Source organism: Lathamus discolor, chromosome 4, assembly GCF_037157495.1.
Source record: "Lathamus discolor isolate bLatDis1 chromosome 4, bLatDis1.hap1, whole genome shotgun sequence".
Lineage (NCBI taxonomy): Eukaryota > Metazoa > Chordata > Aves > Psittaciformes > Psittacidae > Lathamus > Lathamus discolor.
In genome coordinates, this window is record NC_088887.1 from 46706981 (window position 1) to 46725697 (window position 18717).

Sequence of the window (18717 nt, forward strand, 5' to 3'; positions counted from 1 at the left end):
ATAATCTTTATCAGTGCTAACATAAGGCACATATGCCTTCATTGATTCCTGGTTAAACATATAGTGTTGGTACAAGTTTTCTTAGGAGATTCTTTGAAAACTGATTAACATGAGTCCATTTTTTAGCTTTTCTTCAGACTTTAATCTTCAGAGCATTTGCTGGTGGATCATGGACTACTGGCCGAACCCACATTAGTAGCCGTACTCTTTTTTTGTCTTTCCTTCTAAAGCTGTGCTAACTTCCCTGGAAAGGTGGCTAAAAATCCCGTACTTGAAAGTATCTAATAAACAAAAAAAAATCTTCAGTATATCTTGTTTCCTTGAACTGTGTTCGTAGTTCTTCTAGAGCTGTAACATGCTCATATTTGTCCAGAGGTGATCACTGCACCTCTGGAAGAAAAAGTGATCTAGTAAGATTTGGACCACACTAGGGAAAAAGATGGGGAATATTTCCAGTTTAAGGCTATAGAATGGAGCAGATTTGTCTTTAAATCATAAGCTGTTATACTGTGAGACACTATAATTATTTTGCCTGAAGGCACAGAATAAAAGTTGGAAAAAAGAAAATACTGGTAAATATAAGAGTTGGAGGACAAAATGTGACTTTCATAATGAAGACTGAAGTCTGCCTAAGCAGTTATTTCATTCTATGCTACTGTTTATGCTAAGTTTGATAGTGAAGCAAAGGAACAGAATTGCCTAACTGGGTTAAGTGGTAATATTTATGCCAGTGAATCAAAACTACCTATAAACATAGTTGTGAATTGTAAATATTGGGATATGTTAACGTATCAGGTTTATGTTAATGGTTTATTACATAAAATAATTAGGTCTCTTACCCCAGAGGGTCCAAAAAAAAGCCAGTAAACCAGAAATTTAAACTGTTCTCCATGTGTGGCAAGTTGAGGTGCATGGAAACAGCATATCCATTTCTTCTAGCTCAGTTTTCTTGACCTTTCAGTTCTTTCTTGGCATCTTCTGAATCGTTAAAAATAAAATCCTTATGAGGGCACTGGCAGGTGGTTAGCAAAGCTCATTATGGCAGCTTCCTACATTCAGCTATTAAAGCCATAAACGTTAGGACCGAAAAGAAATTATTTATATGTACTTCAGGAAAGGTAGCTGTCCAGTGATTGTCCTTCGAAGCCAGACGAGCTAGGCTGTTTTCCTTCCAAGGGAAAGAACCATGTGGACAGGACTCTGTGGCAGGTTGCTGTTATGCTCCTGAACACAGTAACCCTGCATCCAGGGTGCTCTCCTACTGAACGTCCATTACACAAATATTAAAAAGAGTCTGCGGTTCATTATGGATGAGATTCTGCTGACCTGACCCTGGCTGGGAACATGGCTGTATTTCTTGAAGGGTACAATACTATTCAGCATTAAGGGAGTAGCAGAATCTGGGTGCTTGAAGTAGTTAAAATAACTGTGGTCTTCTGAAAACTTCCAGTAATATTCAGCGTGGTTAATAGTTAATTAATGCTATATATTGAACAGACATTAATGCAGAAGGTTTCATCTGCAGTATCTCTCTCATTTGATCACTTTCAAGATTATTGGATTTAGACCATATCTATATACACGATTTCCCAAGCCTGTTGTCAATCTTTTGAATGTATTGAAGATGATTTTGAAATGAAATCTACTTCTGTGGCTTTTGTGACATTATTATCTTTAAATGAATGGAATGCCACCTTTGCCTCATTTCTTGCAGCCCTGCTGAATTTCTGTTCTATGAAACCTCACTGTTAGTGTTCTGAATGCGTTGATTCTGTTATCCATCAGTTTCCATTTCAGTTTTCTCAACGTGAAATCTCTCTGCTAATTCAAAAAACTTTCTGTCTTCGTTATGTATAATTCACTTTGCTGCCCAAAGACTAAAAAAAAAACCTATATGCAAGATAAAGTAAAGGCCTGGTCACATTTTATGCCAGAATTGTAAATGCAGGGTCAAAAACAGGGAAGTAAGGAAGCATTACCATTTAACTTTTTCTCTCCGGCGTTTTTTTTTTCTTGACAGGGGGAGAGGTTGAAGGTTATTTTCCAGGAAGATACAAGTCTAATGAGCCAAGAATGTTTTTCTTAAATAATTGCTTTCTTGGATCTGGGCATGCTTTTAAAAACATCATCATCATGCTTTAAATAACTGTCTTTCCAAATGAACACAGCAATGGGGAAAAATATCCTATTCATAACTGGCTTGGAAGAATACCAGGGAATAATTTTTGCACAGCTAACATTTTTCTTATTTGTTAAGTACGTTTGCTCAGTAAGTCAGACATTTTATTGTGTGCTGCACTACTATATTAGAATTCCTCTATCTTTCTTACCGTGTCATGAATTACTTCATGAAGTACCTGCTTGATCAGTGAGACTGTAATAATGATGAATGTATCTATTTATAGAATCATAGAATCAAGTAGGTTGAAAAAGACCTTTAAGATCATCAAGTCCAACCTTTACCCCAGGACTGCCAAGCCCACCACTAAACCATGTCACTAAGGTCAAAATTATCTCCCCTCAAGATCTCCTGTTACGGCTGCCCCTCATGATCTCCACTTGCAGCCACCCCTCATCTGCACCCATAGTGGCCCACACTGTATAGCTGCCACGCCTACCACCCATGGCCACCCCTCACACCCCATGGCTGCCTCTGCTCTCTGCTCATGATGTTCCCTCATGATCTTCCTTCATGGCTGCCCTTGCTCCCTGCTCATGATCTCTGCCCACAGCTGCCCCTCCTCTCCCCTCATGGTCTCCCCTCATGAGTGCCCCTGCTTTTCCCTCATGATCTTCCCTCCTGGCCACCCTCCCTCTCCCCTCATGACACCCCCTCACCTCTCATGGCCACCCCTTGTCTCCCCTCATGATTGGCCCTCACGGGCTTCTTTCACCTCACAATCTCCCCTCCTGACCGCTGCATATCTCCCCTCGTGGCCGCCCCTCCTTTCCCTTCACAAACTCCCCTTATGGCCGCCATGGTCCCTCATGGCCACCACTTGTCTCCCCTCATGATCTCCCCTCATGGCTACCCCTTCTTTCCCCTCACAATCTTCTCTCATGACCACCCCTCCTTTCCCTTTATGATCTTCCTTCCTGACTGCCTTTCCTCTCCCCTCATTATCTCCCCTCACGACCACCCTTCGTGCCTCATGCCCACCCCTTCTTTCACCTCATAATCTCCCCTCATGGCCGCCCCTCCTCTCCCCTTCACAATCTTCCCTCATGGCCGCCTCTCCTCTCCCCTCACAGTCTTCCCTCATGGATGTCCTCATCTCCCCTCATGATAGTCCCTCATGGCCACCCCTCCTTTCCGCTCATGATCCTCCCTTGTGGCTGCTCTCCCTTTCTCCTCACAGTCTCCCTCCATGGCCACCCCTCCTTTGCCTTTATGATCTTCCCTCATGGCCACCCCTCCTCTCCCCTCATGATCTCCCTTCGTGACTGCCCATCCTTTCCCCTCACAATCTTCCCTCATGGCCACGCCTCCTCTTCCCTCATAATCTTCTCTCACCACTGCCCTTCCTCTTCCCTTCACAACTGCCCTTCACCCCTCATGGCCACCCTTCCTTTCCCCTCATTATCTCCCCTCATGGGTGCTCCTACTCTCCCCTCAGGATCTCTCTCATGGCTACCTTTCATCTCCCCTCTTGAATTCCCCTCATGGCCACCTTTCATCTCCCCTCTTGATCTCCCCTCATGGCCACCAATTATTTCCCCTCACAATCTTCCCTCATGGCTGCCCCTCCTTTTCCTTTGTGGTCTTCCCTTGTGACTGCCCTTTTCTTGTCATGATCTCCCCTCACGACTACCCTTCACCCCTCATGGACACCCCTCGTCTCCTCTCATGGTCAACAGTGTTCAAATAAGTATTTTCCAGGTTTTGTACAACAGCCACATGTATGCACTGCAGAGCCTGTTTCCACCCATAACAAGGATTAACCAATAGCTATCTACTTTATTGAGTACACTTCCTTCCCCACTCCCTGTACTTCTTCAGGCTCCGGTGCCTCTTTTTGCTTCTCCAACTAAACAAGCCTCACCTACTTAGCTACAAGACCAGATTACCGTCAGAGCAGCCTCCTGTCTGCATTTCATGGAGGTGGGTGTTCAGCATGTTTTGGACCAGGATCTGATCCTCTCCGGTGCTCCATTCTCTCTGTAAAGCAGGGTAGGAAATGCTCCTTCCAAGAGATTCTCAAGACTTGGTCTTTAATTGCTTGTAAACCACAAAAGTAGTAAGTGATACAGAAATCCAACAAATATCAACTATTTTTTGCTTAGCAGCATTGTTAATTGATGGGTGCCCTCAATAGAACCTTCCCTACTGTTTTTAACCAGTAAACACTGCTGGACTAGGGCCAAGTTCAGGTCTGTTGGGTGCTGCTGCTGCATTACTGGCAATTAGCATGGCAGTGAATACAGTAGACTGCACTTTATTTTTAATGGCTCCATTTGGTCCAGCTCAGGCTGGATGGTTTTACATTTAGTATGCAAATGAAAGTTCCCAGTTTCTGATAGCTACAGAAATACAAGCTAAAATCAGATATCTGCATTTAATGACCTCAGGGAGTATAATATAGTCGCAGACGTATAACCTTGCTTTCCATCAGCAAAAAATAATTGAATAACTAGTATGAGTGAATTCATTATTGAATCTAGAATATAAATTAGAGTAAAGCAGAAGTCTCTTGGGTGGTTTTGTTCCTCTTACTAGTTACCAGTTTACTAGATGGTAATTTTCCTGAATGACCGTGGAAGATGGTGGTAGCCTCAGGTGCAGAGTGGATTTGAGAGTGAGAAGGACATCTAAGAAACAAACTGGGGGATAAAGGGTTCATGGAAGTACTGAAAGTGGATTTACTGTTTTAACATTGTACCAAAGTGTTGTCCCTTACACTTAAATAGAATTTCATTTATAGTATCAGCTGAATGGCTGTGATTTCACTAGTTTGGCAGCAGATTCTACCTGTGGAACCTTTCCGAACTCTGTTCTGCTCTTTTTATTTTTTTTTTTATTTCAGGACAGGTACAGGCTGCATGTGTTTATTTTTCTAGCTATTTTTTTTTTTTCCTCTAGCTAGGAAAAAATGAAGATTCCTAGTATTTCTTGATAACAGAAACTTTGCACAGAAAAGCTTATCTTTCATGGTATTCATAAAATGCGTGGAGCATAGTTTTATCTGCAAGTGCTTATGGGTCTCAAGGACACAAATGCATACACTCTGTTTATAAATGTATTTTACAATTTGTGCATGAATATTTGATTATTCTGATCAGACATAGAATTCTAGGTAATTATTAGTTTATTTAAGCCAAAGAAACACATTGAGTTAATGCCTTCACTACTTTTTTCATTGATTGTTTTCCATATTGGTATAGATGCTTATCTTTTGTAGGAACAGAGGAAGGGACAGTAGTGCTTACCATAGAAGCAGCAATACAGAGAGAGGGAAGTCATACACTGGAGCCTTCCTAGGCTCCAAGATAACTTCAGCCATTTGCTGCCCCCCAAAGCAGTAGTCCGTTCTTCCTCTCAGTTTTTAGCAGCTCGTATCACTCCTCTTGTACTGATACTGATCCTTCCTTCAGCGTGGGTGTTTTGGTGGCTGGACACCTGCTGTTGGAAAACGAGCTGGATTAAAACTAGCTCAGGAAAAAAACGTAGTAAAAACAGGTGAGAAAGAGTGGCTGGGAGAAGTGGAAGTCAGTCTCCACTTGTATTAATGTATGTGAGCTTCATATGTTTATAAACAAGTGTATATTTTTTGGTGGCAATATATTCTTGCTGTGCAACTTAACAAAGTAACACAGTGGCAAAGATAAAGACTATTAAAATACATCACTGATTTGCTTTGTGATCTTAAGCAAGTCATTTAGCTCTCGCACACATCAGCTTCAAACTGGATGTTACTGGAAACTAGCTCTTACAGTTGCATTTTTTTGGACTCCAGATAGGTTTTGTGCTGTCTGCTAGCGTTAGCTCATTTTTACTTTAAAAGCACTGCAGCCTTACCTGATACATTTGTCTTTGCATTGTCAAATTCCCCTTGACAGACTGGGCGACCTACCTTTGCATGTAGGTTGCAACAGTCAATAAAAAAGCAATGAGAGAAATACCTGGTAGAGGACAGTGGGGTCACTTGTTATATATAGAGGAGTTGCTCCAAAAATAGAGCTGTACTTGGAGGTGAATAACCTTAGTCTATTTCAGGGCTATTGAAAGAGGTCTCTTTCTTTTTTTATCTCCCAGAAACAGAAGAATATTGCTGAGTAAGGAATGTCTGATCCCCTTTGCTTCCTAGCTGCCAAATCATGAGTACTTGGAATCAGCTTGTGTCCTTCAGCACACATAACTCATTGCAGAGGCCTATTAATTCATTTGTCTTTCCATTGTGTAATTTTGTACGATGGTTGTAATATGGCTGGATCTTCAGAGATTCATTGTTCTATAACAGTTCTGAAAATTAAGTGTGCAGTATATATAACTATTAAAAGCCATTTCTTCCTACATGCGTGCAATGAAAAATAGTCTCTGAATAATGAATATTATTCCAGTATTTGATTAATGTCTGAAAGTAATTTTACAGAATTTTTATATCTGTTGTCTAAACTGCCTCTTGTAGGTTTTCTGACTCATTTCTGCTTAACATATGCAGTAGTGTATTTTGAAATGGAGGTGAGTGAAACTGATATAACCCATAAAAATAGATGAATGGTGTTAAGCCATTTGATTCAGGCACGTAATCACAAGCTGTGGTATTCCTTCAGCCTTCACATCGTTCTTTCACGTAAACATGCTACCACGTGGCTGGATTCAGTAAACAGTTCCCCAGTGCCTTTCACTAACTATGAAGACAGTTGATACTGCATTTGAGCAGACCTGGTTTTCCTGGGCTCTGTACCGCTTCAGGAGCCTTTGGAGTTTTTACGCAGTACCACTTCAGGAGCCAGTTTAACCTCTGGACTACAGGAGGGAGATAATATTCTCACCTATAGCTACTAGAAACTATGCTGCCTGCAGGAACCTACAGATCACTTCCAGCTAGTTCATTCTCATTCTGTGCTCCCCTAAGCAGTTGCTGCAGATGCAGCACTGACAGTACAGTTTTTGAGGTGTGTGCACTGTCTTACCTCTACAATAATTCAAGAAAAAAAATTATTAAGCTCTTTAGTAGCAAGATGGAAATTTTGAAACTGTTTATTCCAAGCCATAAAACCCATGTCATTTAGCTTTCACTACAACGAAAATAAAGCCAAAGGCTCCCCTACACGTTCTCCCTCTGCTTTATTGTGTTTGAGAGGGAAGGGTAATTTTGCTTAGTAAGGGCGACTGGATTACAGCCACCTTTGACTTCCAGGTTTTTAGTGTCATCAAGGTGGCTAAACATGTACAGAACACTGTGACACAGTGGGGAAAATGGGATTTGGTTTCTTTGAAATTAGAAAAAAAAATTGTGATTCTTTCCCTTTGAGGACAGTTTCCAGAAAACCTATTCAATTCTGTTTTATTTTTAAGACTTGGAAGGTTTTGACTCTGTAATACCAATTGCTGAGAAGCTTAATCATCCAACTACAACTAGACCAAAAGCTACTGGCAGGCGACCACCCTCCCAGTCTCTCACATCTGTAAGTTAATTTTCCATTTCTCTTAAAAATATTTTTTTCTGATTTTACACCCCTCCTGCCATTTGCATTCCCTGGTGTTTTACTACATTTCCACAGCCATTCCTCCACACATACAGTGAGGCAGAGAAATGCAGCTCAGGAAAATTAGTGTTGAAAAGCTGACAGTGTTCTGAATACTGATGTTTAAAACATTCCCTCCCTTATAAGATTTGTAACCCTTTATTTGGGTGCTGCCAAGTATTCCTTGCCAGCCATGACTGAGGCCAGAAAAATCCTTTCTAAAAACCTGTGAAATAAACTAATTTGTGCTAAGTATCAAGGATTTTGAATGTGATTCTCAAAAGAAGCAATTCATTTGGTTTCTCTAGGACATTTACCAGATTTTGAGCACAAACAGACCATTTCAGCCTTTGACAGCTGTCCTTGAGCCATCATGTTTCTTCACATTAAGCTCACAATCGTACATATAATGGTGATTTAAATTTCACACTTTAATATGTGTCTTTGGACAAATTGATCTCATAAACCATACTTGAGAAACCATTGCTTAGTGGTTTTAGTCTCATCTTCTTTGAGGTTTGTTCATTTCTGTGCTTTTTTTGCATTCTGGAATATCAGAATGGCAGCAGGTACTTATGGTTGCCCATGTTCATGTTGCTGAAGAAAAACAAAGTGGAGGGGAACAAAAAGGATTATTGTGAAACTGATAGAATGCGTAAAAGAAAGCTTTCAAAATTGACTATGTACATAAATATAGAAATGTAAAGGATGACTGAAAAGGTTTTTCTTCCCCTGTCAAATCTCTGGGGTAAGGAACAAGGGGTGGAAAGAACCTTCCCTGTTTGTACCTTTACAGAGGCCATGAACAAGGCAGCCCTGCAGCATCAGCAGGGTGCATGGGCAGCAGCATGGGTCCTTTGAAGAGTAGCAGAGTGAGACCTGCACTGAGCAAAGCCATGGCAGAGCTGCCCAGGTGGCAGAGTTGGCATCCCCACAGCACAGTGCTCAGTGTCCTAGCTAAATAAGCTCTTCTTATGGACAGGAAGGTGTTTTCTTCTTACAACATAATGCAATGCAAAGATGTAAATTAATGGTGGATTCAACTCTTAAGTGTATCTTAATTCATGAATGCTTTGAAAGCATTCTAGCCTTGCAAATAAGATGTAAAAAAGAAGGTGGGAGGAGAAAGAGTCCTGGTTTTAAGTATTATTACTTTGAAAATGATAACTAAATAAAATAAAATAAAAATGTCCTCACATAATGCTCTTCTTCTTCCTTTGTCAAATTATTGTACAGTGAAAGTACCTGCTTTTTTTCTTTTTTTTTTTCCCCTTTCTTGTGGTGTGTGTGTTTGTTTACGTAGTCATCCCTTTCAAGCCCTGATTTCTTTGACTCCCCAAGTCCTGAAGAAGAGAAGGAGGAACATATTTCCATTACTCAGAAAACTATTGAAGTGTCAAGGAAATCAAGAACTGTTACAATATCACAAGTAAGTTGATTGGAATCTGTCTGCTTAACCTTACCATGTGCATATTCATTTCTTAAAACTGTATTAAAATGTTTATTTTCAAATTTCAAATCAACAGTCACCTGGTAACTAGCCTTTAAAGAAGCTTGAAATAGTATAGGTTACTAAAGTTTGTTCTATGTGTGGAATTAATAGCAGAGTTCAAATGTCTGCATAGCCATACTGTGAAAAAAAAAAACCCTTCTAGTGTAAATACATCACACAGAATGAGAGAAGCTAGGGAAATAAATTTTAGAAACACAGGCCTTTCAGGGCAGCTGTAAATTCAGTTTACATTAGAAGACTTTATAAGCAAATACAACTCTTTGACCCACTCTAATAATATATGAACTGAAATTTGCAAGTATGATCACTTTTTATACTGATATAATTGTATTTTATAGGCTTGTGCCAGTATTACTGTATTTTGGTAGAAAACTGTAGGGTAATCGAATATTACAGAAAGAGTGGGTATATCAGGCTTTAGAGGTTGGAGCTGATTTTTAGTACATAAGGATATCTTTAATAATACAGGTAATATAATAGTATAACAAAAGTATTTGAAAGGTGGAGTCATCTTTCTAATCAAGGCACTTCTGTGATGAAATTATAAGGATAATGTTTTGCTATCTAGCTCCCTCTTCTGGGAGCATCTGCATTAAGGAATACTCTTGGGCCAGCGTTTGTAAATTGTATGTTTGTGCCAGGGATGTAGATGATGTTCCTGTAAAACAAGATGACTGCTATCAGAAAATAGCTGCTTGAGGCTTTAATGTTGATAGCAGTTAAGCTCTGGAATGAGGTGCTCAGTGTGGCTGACTCTAGTTGTGCCTTTCTCACTTACTCTGGGTTTGAGCTCGGCCTGACATCTCTTTTCAGTGAAAAGGAAACTTGCATCTATTGATATAAAGATTATTATCCATGAACAATCCATTTATAGGTACTCAAACATGCACACATGTATATAAAATGTTAAAAGAGCGTTATTAAGGTCATGAAGTCAAGCATTCAAGCCTCTGGAATGATTTGGCTTTCTTGTGATTATAACACCATTTTCATTTCTGTGGTCACACACTTTTTTCCTGCAGAACACCTTTTTATGCAGTGCTTGCCTGGGACAGGTTCTGTGCTCAGTCATGCTCCTGTAGTGGGGAAGACTGTTTTTTGAAGAAAAAAACAGTCTTAGTGGATCCTGTTCTTCCTTTCCCATCACACTTTCTCCTGATTTCCATCTGACCAATTACTTTTCTTTCAGTTACTTTATCCAGCTAATGCCACTGTCCCAGACCCCAAGTCCTTACTTATAATGTCTCCTTCCATTTCCATACCATTTTTTCTCAGTAGATTACCTTATTTCCTTATTACCAAATAGAGTTGGAAGGTTGCCTCATGCTTTTTCTTACTCTTGGCCAAATCAGATTTTCAGATGCAACATGATAAATTATTAAGATTCACCTTACTTGCCATTGTGATAACTGTGCTTCTACACTGTTCTATTTATGCAGTGAAGTAGCTGGTCATGTCTGGTAAAGTCATGGACTTCAGTTTTTTCTGTACCTTGTCTAATAAGCAGAGCACTGGATTGCAGTTCAAGAAGCAGGGGATCCTTATGAGCTAGGCACCTGGTTCCAAGGTAACTAGGTAAAATCAGCATTTTTCTGTTAAGTCCTTGGAGGAACAAAAAGCCATTGTTAAGTATGAGGATTCACAGAAGATTCAGTAAACAGAGGACAGTACAATACGTTTATTTCTTATTAATCTATTATCATTCTGAAGCCATAGGATTTTGTTTTACTTTTTATATCATAGCAATAAGCAAGCTTACAGAATATTTTGGTATTTTCATAACAATAAGAGTGACATGTAGCAAATCTTTTCATTTTTATAAAACATTGGGTGTTGAAGATAAGTTCACTTGTTAGTTGACAATCATAAATTTCAGCTGCAAAAAAATACGACTTGGATTCTTGGTCATGCAAGTTTGAGCTCTGCAGGAGACATCCATGGATGTAGGTGTGTTCTCAGAAATGTCTGTGGGAAATTCTGAGCATCCATCCCTGGTTCTTTTCACTGCTAGGTCTGAGATCTCAGAAACACTTTTACTGACTGGTTGTAGCAACTGTGGAAAGCCTTACTGAAGCTGCCTGAACTTCTGCATCCCAGCTGTACCCCTTCTGATGTACATGTACAAAGATAATGACTGATTGTTATATTTATCATTGTGTGGCCAGAACTGTCCATGTTTGACTATGGACTTTCAACATTATTGAAGGGCAGCAAGACACTTAATATTTGCATAGTGATCTCTTTTTCATAAAGCTTTCTCCAGACATTGTGTTATTCTTTTTGTTGCAGGTGTCTGATAATAAAAATTCCTTGCCTCCAAAACCAGGAGTTTTGACTTCTGGCTGTATTATACAACCATCACTATCTCCTTCACCGTCACCTGGATTTCACTCAATTGCTATGGGAACAACAAGCCACAGGCCAAATTCCCCATCCCTGTTCAGTACTGAAGGAAAGCCAAAGACTGAGTACTTGAGCCAAGGTCAGACTACCTTGGAGGAGCTGAGAACACAAATTAAGGAGCTAAGAACCATCATTGAAACTATGAAAGACCAGCAAAAGTAAGCACTGCAAATCACAGCTGTAGGTGGGATGCATCTGTTGATGCATGATGGTGGCAGTTTCTTCTTGAGCTTGCCTTCATGTATATTATGCTGCACAGCTTGCCTTGCTGTTTGGGGGTGATTTTTGTCTGACAGAACACATTCAGTAGTGAGAATCTCAGAAAAAAAGACTGGCACTATCCGTCTCTAACAGCTTTTTTTTCCTGTGTTATGACATAAACAGATGTTTATGGGGTGCTGAAAAAATTAAGTTACAAGTGGTAAGCAGTGAATAAGGTTATTATGTTATTTGCCAGTAACTATTTGGAAACTCATATGCGTTGATATCAATAAGAGGTGCGTTTGTTCTTGTTGTAATGCAAATTATAATAATAAATTAGTATTAATATAATAAAAAGTTCCTATAATTATTGAATCAATTTTTGTTGTTTGACTGTTAGCACTTTTTCCCAGGAAGCTCATATTACAAAAGAAGTAATTATATTAGGACATTAGAATACCTTTGTGTTTATGAGCCTGAATCTTACTATTTTAGTGTTGGGCATCTTCATTTTCTCTAAGCTGCTCATTTCTTAGGAGAAACTGGGGCTGGCATGTGGCTTTTCCTATTCCTGAGAATATTAAATATTTTGGAAGCTAAACCTTCACTTGCATTGTCAGTTGTGCATAGCCCAGGCAGGAAAAAGTAGAGGGAAACAGCATGCACAGACTGTGGCGAACAGAGGTGTGTGAGGAGTTTGGGAAAAGATGCAGGAGGGCCTGGTAGAAGCTGGATGGAACCAGCGAACCCTACAGCTTCACCTCTAATGCTGGCTCTTGGTCCTCTGATCTTCCCAGGTTTTCTTGTATGGGCTGCTTCCACCTGCTGGTTTCAGTTCAAGGTGAGATCACTCAGTGGGAACATGAGATGTCTGCTTCAAATAGCTGTGTTCCCCTTCCGGACAAAGAAGGATGGCAGCATATCCATATTAGGGATCGTTAAGTTGTATAAATTAAGTTGAAGGTTATGTTTTAATTGCTGGCATAAACAGCTTTTAAGTGGCTTAAATATGTGATAGCATGGGCAGGATATGTGTTACCAGTTCCAAATAACCCACCAACAGCCAATCCATCTACATTTTGTAGGGAAAAAAAGACAGCTGGGTGCAGATACAGTGTTGATAACAGCTAGTCCAGAACAAAGCCTGTGGATGCAGGGAGGAAATGTATTAATTATGAGCTGTATGAGATGCATCTTTTTATAGAGTCTGTGGTATAACATATAGTATACAAGAGCGTGCTGACTAGCTAGTTGTCCAGAAGAAAAATGGTAACTAGTAAAGCAGGGAAAATATGTCTCTAAGAGGTCATCTTTTGTACTTTGCTAGTTTAATCATTACCATTCCAAACTTTTTTTTTTTGTTTTTTGCATTCTTTTAACAGAAAAGAAATTAAACAGTTGCTGTCTGAGTTGGATGAAGAAAAGAAGATCCGTCTACGATTGCAGGTACTTAAATTATTAATAATGTTATGAAGTATTGGCAGCTTTGATTTAGCCTCAGGTATGGGACACAAAACTCTGCTAGATTCTAGTGAATCAAAAGATACTAACATTTCTGAGAGAGACATACCTGTTTCCTTCATAGTGTTGCCAATTGGTGTCATATATATTCACAGTACTAAGCCTACTTATCTAAAGCCTAATTATCTAAAAATTTATCAGCACAAGGAGAGAAATTAAAAAAAATAATTAAATACAATATAGGATTCAAACTATTTTTTTTTTTTTTAGTCTCAGTTTTAATGGTTTGATATTTTCACGAGTGAAATCATGTCCCTTTAAATCACTTCTCTCTCCCAAGGCTTTCTGTTTTGTAGTAGGCTTGTCTTAGTGTTCATATGTTTGGAACATTATTTCATATAGCAAGATTTTTATGTCTGCTTTATATATTGTACTCAGGTTGTCTTTACGAAAGCATCCTAAACAATATAAAAGAAGGTTCTCTAATTAAGACCCCAGTTATTGCTACTATCATTTGTATTGTACCTTGGCTCTAGATGTTGTCATGCTGGCTTAATCATTTGCCAGGCAGCATGCTGCCCTGCTTGTGTGAGAGTCACAGAGCCAAGCCTTTGCTAGGGTCATTGACTGTGCTGCTTCAATATGGAGTGATGATGAAACTGCTTTTCTGGGTTTTGGAGAGTGATTTGGACAAAGCCCTTAATAACATGCTTTAACTTGGTCAGTGCTGAAGTGGTCAGGCAGTTGGACTAGAAGATCCTTGTAGGTCCTTGGCAACTGAAATAGTCCTATTTTGTTCTGTTCTATTCTCTTTATAAGTGGTTTAGTATTGATTATATTTTATATTTTTATGTTATAGGTCAACTGTACTTTTTCTTTGTTCTCAGGGTAGAAAATCAAACTGCAATTTCACTGGGCTGTTTCGACTCAGTAAACTCCTTGGGAATATGCCAAAGAGTAACAGCATTGAGAACCATCAATATCTGTGCTCTGGGGCTGCCTAAAGAGCTTTATGCATGAAGCCACATAGAAGTATGGCTTCTAAGAACACACAATACATGTTCGGCTAAAACTGAAATTTATTGAGATAAAATCAATGAACATTTTAAATAACAGATACTGACTTAGTCTAAAAGGCCAAACTATTCAAAGTCCACCTACAAGGTTGGCTTTACATCTGTAAACAGAGACCTGCACTGATGGTTTTAAAATTATGATCTATAATGCTTTTACTCCAGATGTTGCATATACTGGTAGATGTTCAGATCCTAGCCAAGGTGGCATTATTAGTTTTACATGAGAGTTCAACAAACACAAGTTGAATTAGTTTAAGAGTGCTCTCAGTCCATGTATTAAAGAAAACTGCCTTGATGATAGGCCGCAGTTGAGTGTCACAGGTGTGTTTGAATAAATCTAATACCCCTGCCTCAGGGTTTCCAGGGTCTGGTAGAGAGGCTGAGTGTACAGCTACATCTGATGATGGTTTCAGCCACATCCTTTTACCACATGGCTGTACATCCATCAGAGCCTTTAAGGTGCCTAGATGCAGGCTTGATGGGCGTAGAAAGCAACTGCCATCCCTACAGGAGAGAGAAAATAGGTTTTGGTCCTCAGCTATCACTGCTCATTGTCAGCAGTTGAGTTTACTTGTGCTTTGTGTAAGTGCAGCAACTGATGCAAGGACACAGTGCTCATTCTGCAAGTAATTCCTGGCAGTGAGCTGCGTGGCTTGTAAAAATTGTAATTTAAAGAGCTTGAAAAGTCTTGTGTTACATTCAGTATCAGGCTCTGAGGGGAGGAAGCCATGAGTGGTCATCTTACACAGCTGAGAAAGTCACCTCAATTTGTAAAATCTGTGGAAATAAAACCTGTATAAAACCTGTACTCAATACCTGTGGACAAGATGGAACATGTGCTTTTTTTATCAGTACCTAGAAATGGTGCCTCAGTTTGCTAAGGCATCTAATTTCATCACAATTTTTTTTACTTGTTTGTTTTCAGATGGAAGTTAATGACATAAAGAAAGCTCTTCAATCAAAGTGAATGCTTGATAGGTGGAATGTTGCATTATTCTTCATGACTGAGACTCAAATTTATGCCCCAGCCAAAATAACTTTGTGCCAAATGATTTAAGAATTGCCTCAACATCCCTTTATCTGAAGGATTAGCACAACAGTTTTTGATAGCACAACAAAACCACCAACAATGAGGACAAAACTTCCACCTGAAACAGTGCTGTGCAGCACTAGTTGTGACTGAAATTGATCCTCTTGTGCTAAAGGCTCTCTACTTCAAGATCCTAGATGAAATGAAAACTCAGGCAGTTTAGTCCATAGTGGTACTATTTTGATGATATTTTTCCATAAATAAAATGTATTTCAGATTATCTGTTTACAAGCTTTATGATTTTGACTTTTGGTTTCTAATTGTCTTTTGTCACAGATTTTAAAATGTTTCTACTGCATATAGCCAGGAATGAATGTTAATGTTGGGGCTGGAGGGATTATTTTTGCTTCAAGATAGAGCAGCCTACTTTTTGTTAATGGTTTTAAGTTCTGTTAAATATGCAATTTTATGTCCCCAGATCCAATACAGTTTAAACTTACATTGTGTGCAGTAATGTATTTAGAAGGAAACAAACCAACAGAAATCTGGTCTTTGCAATGATTTGTGCCTTTCTTTGCCACACACTGACTGGAGCCGGTCACAAGCCAGGTCTCCCTAATGTAGCTACCACGACGACTCCTGTCCCTGGTGTCCGGCGGAGGACACCTTCTCAGTGTACAGCTGCTCAGTCAGAAGAGCCAGGTTTGTGCAAAGTGGCAGGGCAAAAGGGTGCAGCTGAAAGCAGCTTTGTCTTGAGCAGCTGTGGCTTTTTAGCTTTCCTGGTTTTGATGGGCCTCTCCCTCAACTCGAATGTTCATCTCCGCTTGATTTTCATTAGATGATTTTAACGCCTGCCTCTGTCCCCAGTTTTGCACAGAGTGAACAGAATATGCATTATTAAAGCAAAAATAAATAAAAATAATCTATAAAACATGAATAAAAAGTTGTATTATCTCATGCACAAGGTTCTCTGTTGTGTGACATTGTTTCACTTGCTGTTTACCTGGTATTGTTTGTTACATTATGTTGTACACTTAGAGACTGATACACTTTATAGTCCTGTTTTTGCAGCAGGACATACTTTTCATCATTTTATTGAACCTGGTGCTTGCTTCATAGAATCATAGAATAGTTAGGGTTGGAAAGGACCTTAAGATCACCTAGTTCCAGCTCCCCTGCCATGGGCATTTCTTCCAGTTTCTCTGTTTGCTTTTAGCCTTTCAAAATACGGTCTCCTGGTTTTCTGTGTGTGATTTCATGGGTTCCTTGCTAGCCACGGAGTATCTTATACCTTGTCAGCAATCGCTGTTGAGTTTATACAAAGCATTTAAATAATGGATATTTTTGCATAATGTGGAGTGAGTGGGTGAGTGATAGTGGTGGGGCTTCAGACGGACAAAAAAAAACCCCCACAAAGTATCTATTTGTCATGTCGTTGAATGCTAGAGCTGGCTCCAGCCAGCATATCCTGTATCACAGCTAACCACTCTGCCTGCCACATTCACACATGGTTGGCAGAGTTCCCATAATCTTTTTGATATGCGTAGGTATATAAAATACTCCACCATACACGAATCTTACTTTATGGGTCTCAGCTGTCACTACAGAACCTCACTGTTGGAGTCATTTCCTCTACTGTACCATCTGCTTCTATTGTAACAGTGATGTCGGAGATTGAAAGGTCAAATAATGAAACTTGAGAACTTTTTAAAAGTCCCAATACATTGCTTAATGTACAAAAACAGAAGCACTAATAAAATATTTTGTCACTGAAATGCTCTTATTTAACATTTCTAAATAACTGCATTAAAATATTTTTGTACAAGGAATGATAGTCCCATCTTAGCTTTCCAGCAATAAAGATTCCTAGATGCTTTTATCATGTTTTTTTGAAGTTAGTAGGAGTTAGGAGAACAGGAGGAACTGAGGGATAAGGAATAAGAATTCTGTTTGGATTTATAGTCATACATTTGCAACATGTATCCAGAAAGGAACAGCTCTAGCTTCCTAATTGCACCCCTGGAAAGAGATTAACTATTGTATCTGTGGTAAATACAGTACTGATTTCGGAGTTGTACCTCAGACATCTGAGAAATGTTCTGGTTTTTGCAAATGAAAGTGTGAATTTGAAAGTCAGAGTTTCCTTATACCAGACTACATTTTTTTTTCCTCCTGTTGAGATGATAACCTGTCATTTTATAAATCGAGGTTAGAAGTCCAACGTATCATGCTTTGTAAAAGAAGGTTAAATAAGGTTTTGTGAAAATGCTTTGTTTTGAAAGTTGATTATTCTGGGAGAAGAGAGTTTGTAGAGTTACAAACTCTTCTCGCTGCTTTTCATTATATTAATAGAAAGTATTTCACATAGCATATGGATTTTCCCTTTTTAAAGAGGATCAATTATGCATTAAACTTGTGGATACAAGCTGCTGCTTTTAAAAATATTTGGGTTTATATTTAAAGAAAATCAGAAAATGCTGGTGAGCTACAAAGTGATTTTGATGTGAAAATGATTAAATCTTGTTGTTTGAAGAGTTGTGTAAGATGACTTTTCATTAATATGCACACACCAGTCTTGCAGCAGACTTCTGTTTACATGTGGAAGTCACGTGTGAAACATCAGGCTTATGCCACTGGGTGATAATATTTCAATTTTTGTTGTGGAAAATTTTTAGGTTTTAAGAAAAGTTTCATGTTCTCTTTATGTTCTTGTTTCAACTCTAAAAGGAGCATGTATTTCTTAATGTGAGATCATAGCACTTCGCACTTTAAAAAGTCCTTCATGGAAATAAGACAGTAAATATTCAAAGTGTTTATTAAGTTCTGTTACTTATATTTCCTCTTCTGTGTTTTTTTATTAACATGAGCAAAAGGTGAGCAAAAGGCTTAGATGATTCTATTGTTATGCCAGTAGGTCAAAGGATTGAACACAACTGTATGCCGTAAATTTTGTTTCTAGGTGTTGGATAGCTAGCTGCCCAGTAAACTTTGTGAGCTGCTTTGTGTTTGAAATCTCCATAGGAGTGCCATACTCTGTGACAGCCAGGACTGAAATTCGCACTGGTGCAAGCAAGGTGAGACAGTGCCATAAAACACCCTCAGAAATTCATGTTCTGCTGCAGTTACAGAATTGTTTCAGTCATCTTCTTGTGGAGTTGACTTGGGTGTGAACCAGCACCGCTTTCACCCTGCTCACCCTGCAGATCAGGCTGTGCTGCTGTAGGAGAAGCTGCCCGGGAGCTGCAGCCTTGCCAGCATCTCTGTGCAGCGCCCTGTTCGTGCTCTGCAGGCACAGAAATAACGTTTGCTGCTGCAGGGCTGGCATGGTGTGAAGATGCCTGGTG

The 18717-nt window shown here is 39.3% G+C and overlaps 1 protein-coding gene across 7 annotated transcripts in view; it reads left to right on the top strand.

Annotated features, from left to right (window-relative positions):
- The window catches only part of SH3KBP1 (SH3 domain containing kinase binding protein 1), a 233384-nt gene extending 217047 nt beyond the window's left edge, over positions 1–16337 (top strand). For all 7 annotated transcript variants that reach the window (XM_065677327.1, XM_065677328.1, XM_065677329.1 and 4 more), the window contains 5 exons: positions 7520–7629; positions 8993–9118; positions 11492–11763; positions 13189–13252; positions 15269–16337. In XM_065677327.1, coding sequence (XP_065533399.1) covers positions 7520–7629; positions 8993–9118; positions 11492–11763; positions 13189–13252; positions 15269–15310 — 614 coding nt within the window. In that variant the 3' untranslated portion in view covers positions 15311–16337. The remainder of the gene's footprint in view (positions 1–7519; positions 7630–8992; positions 9119–11491; positions 11764–13188; positions 13253–15268) is intronic.
- Positions 16338–18717: the final 2380 nt, after the last annotated feature.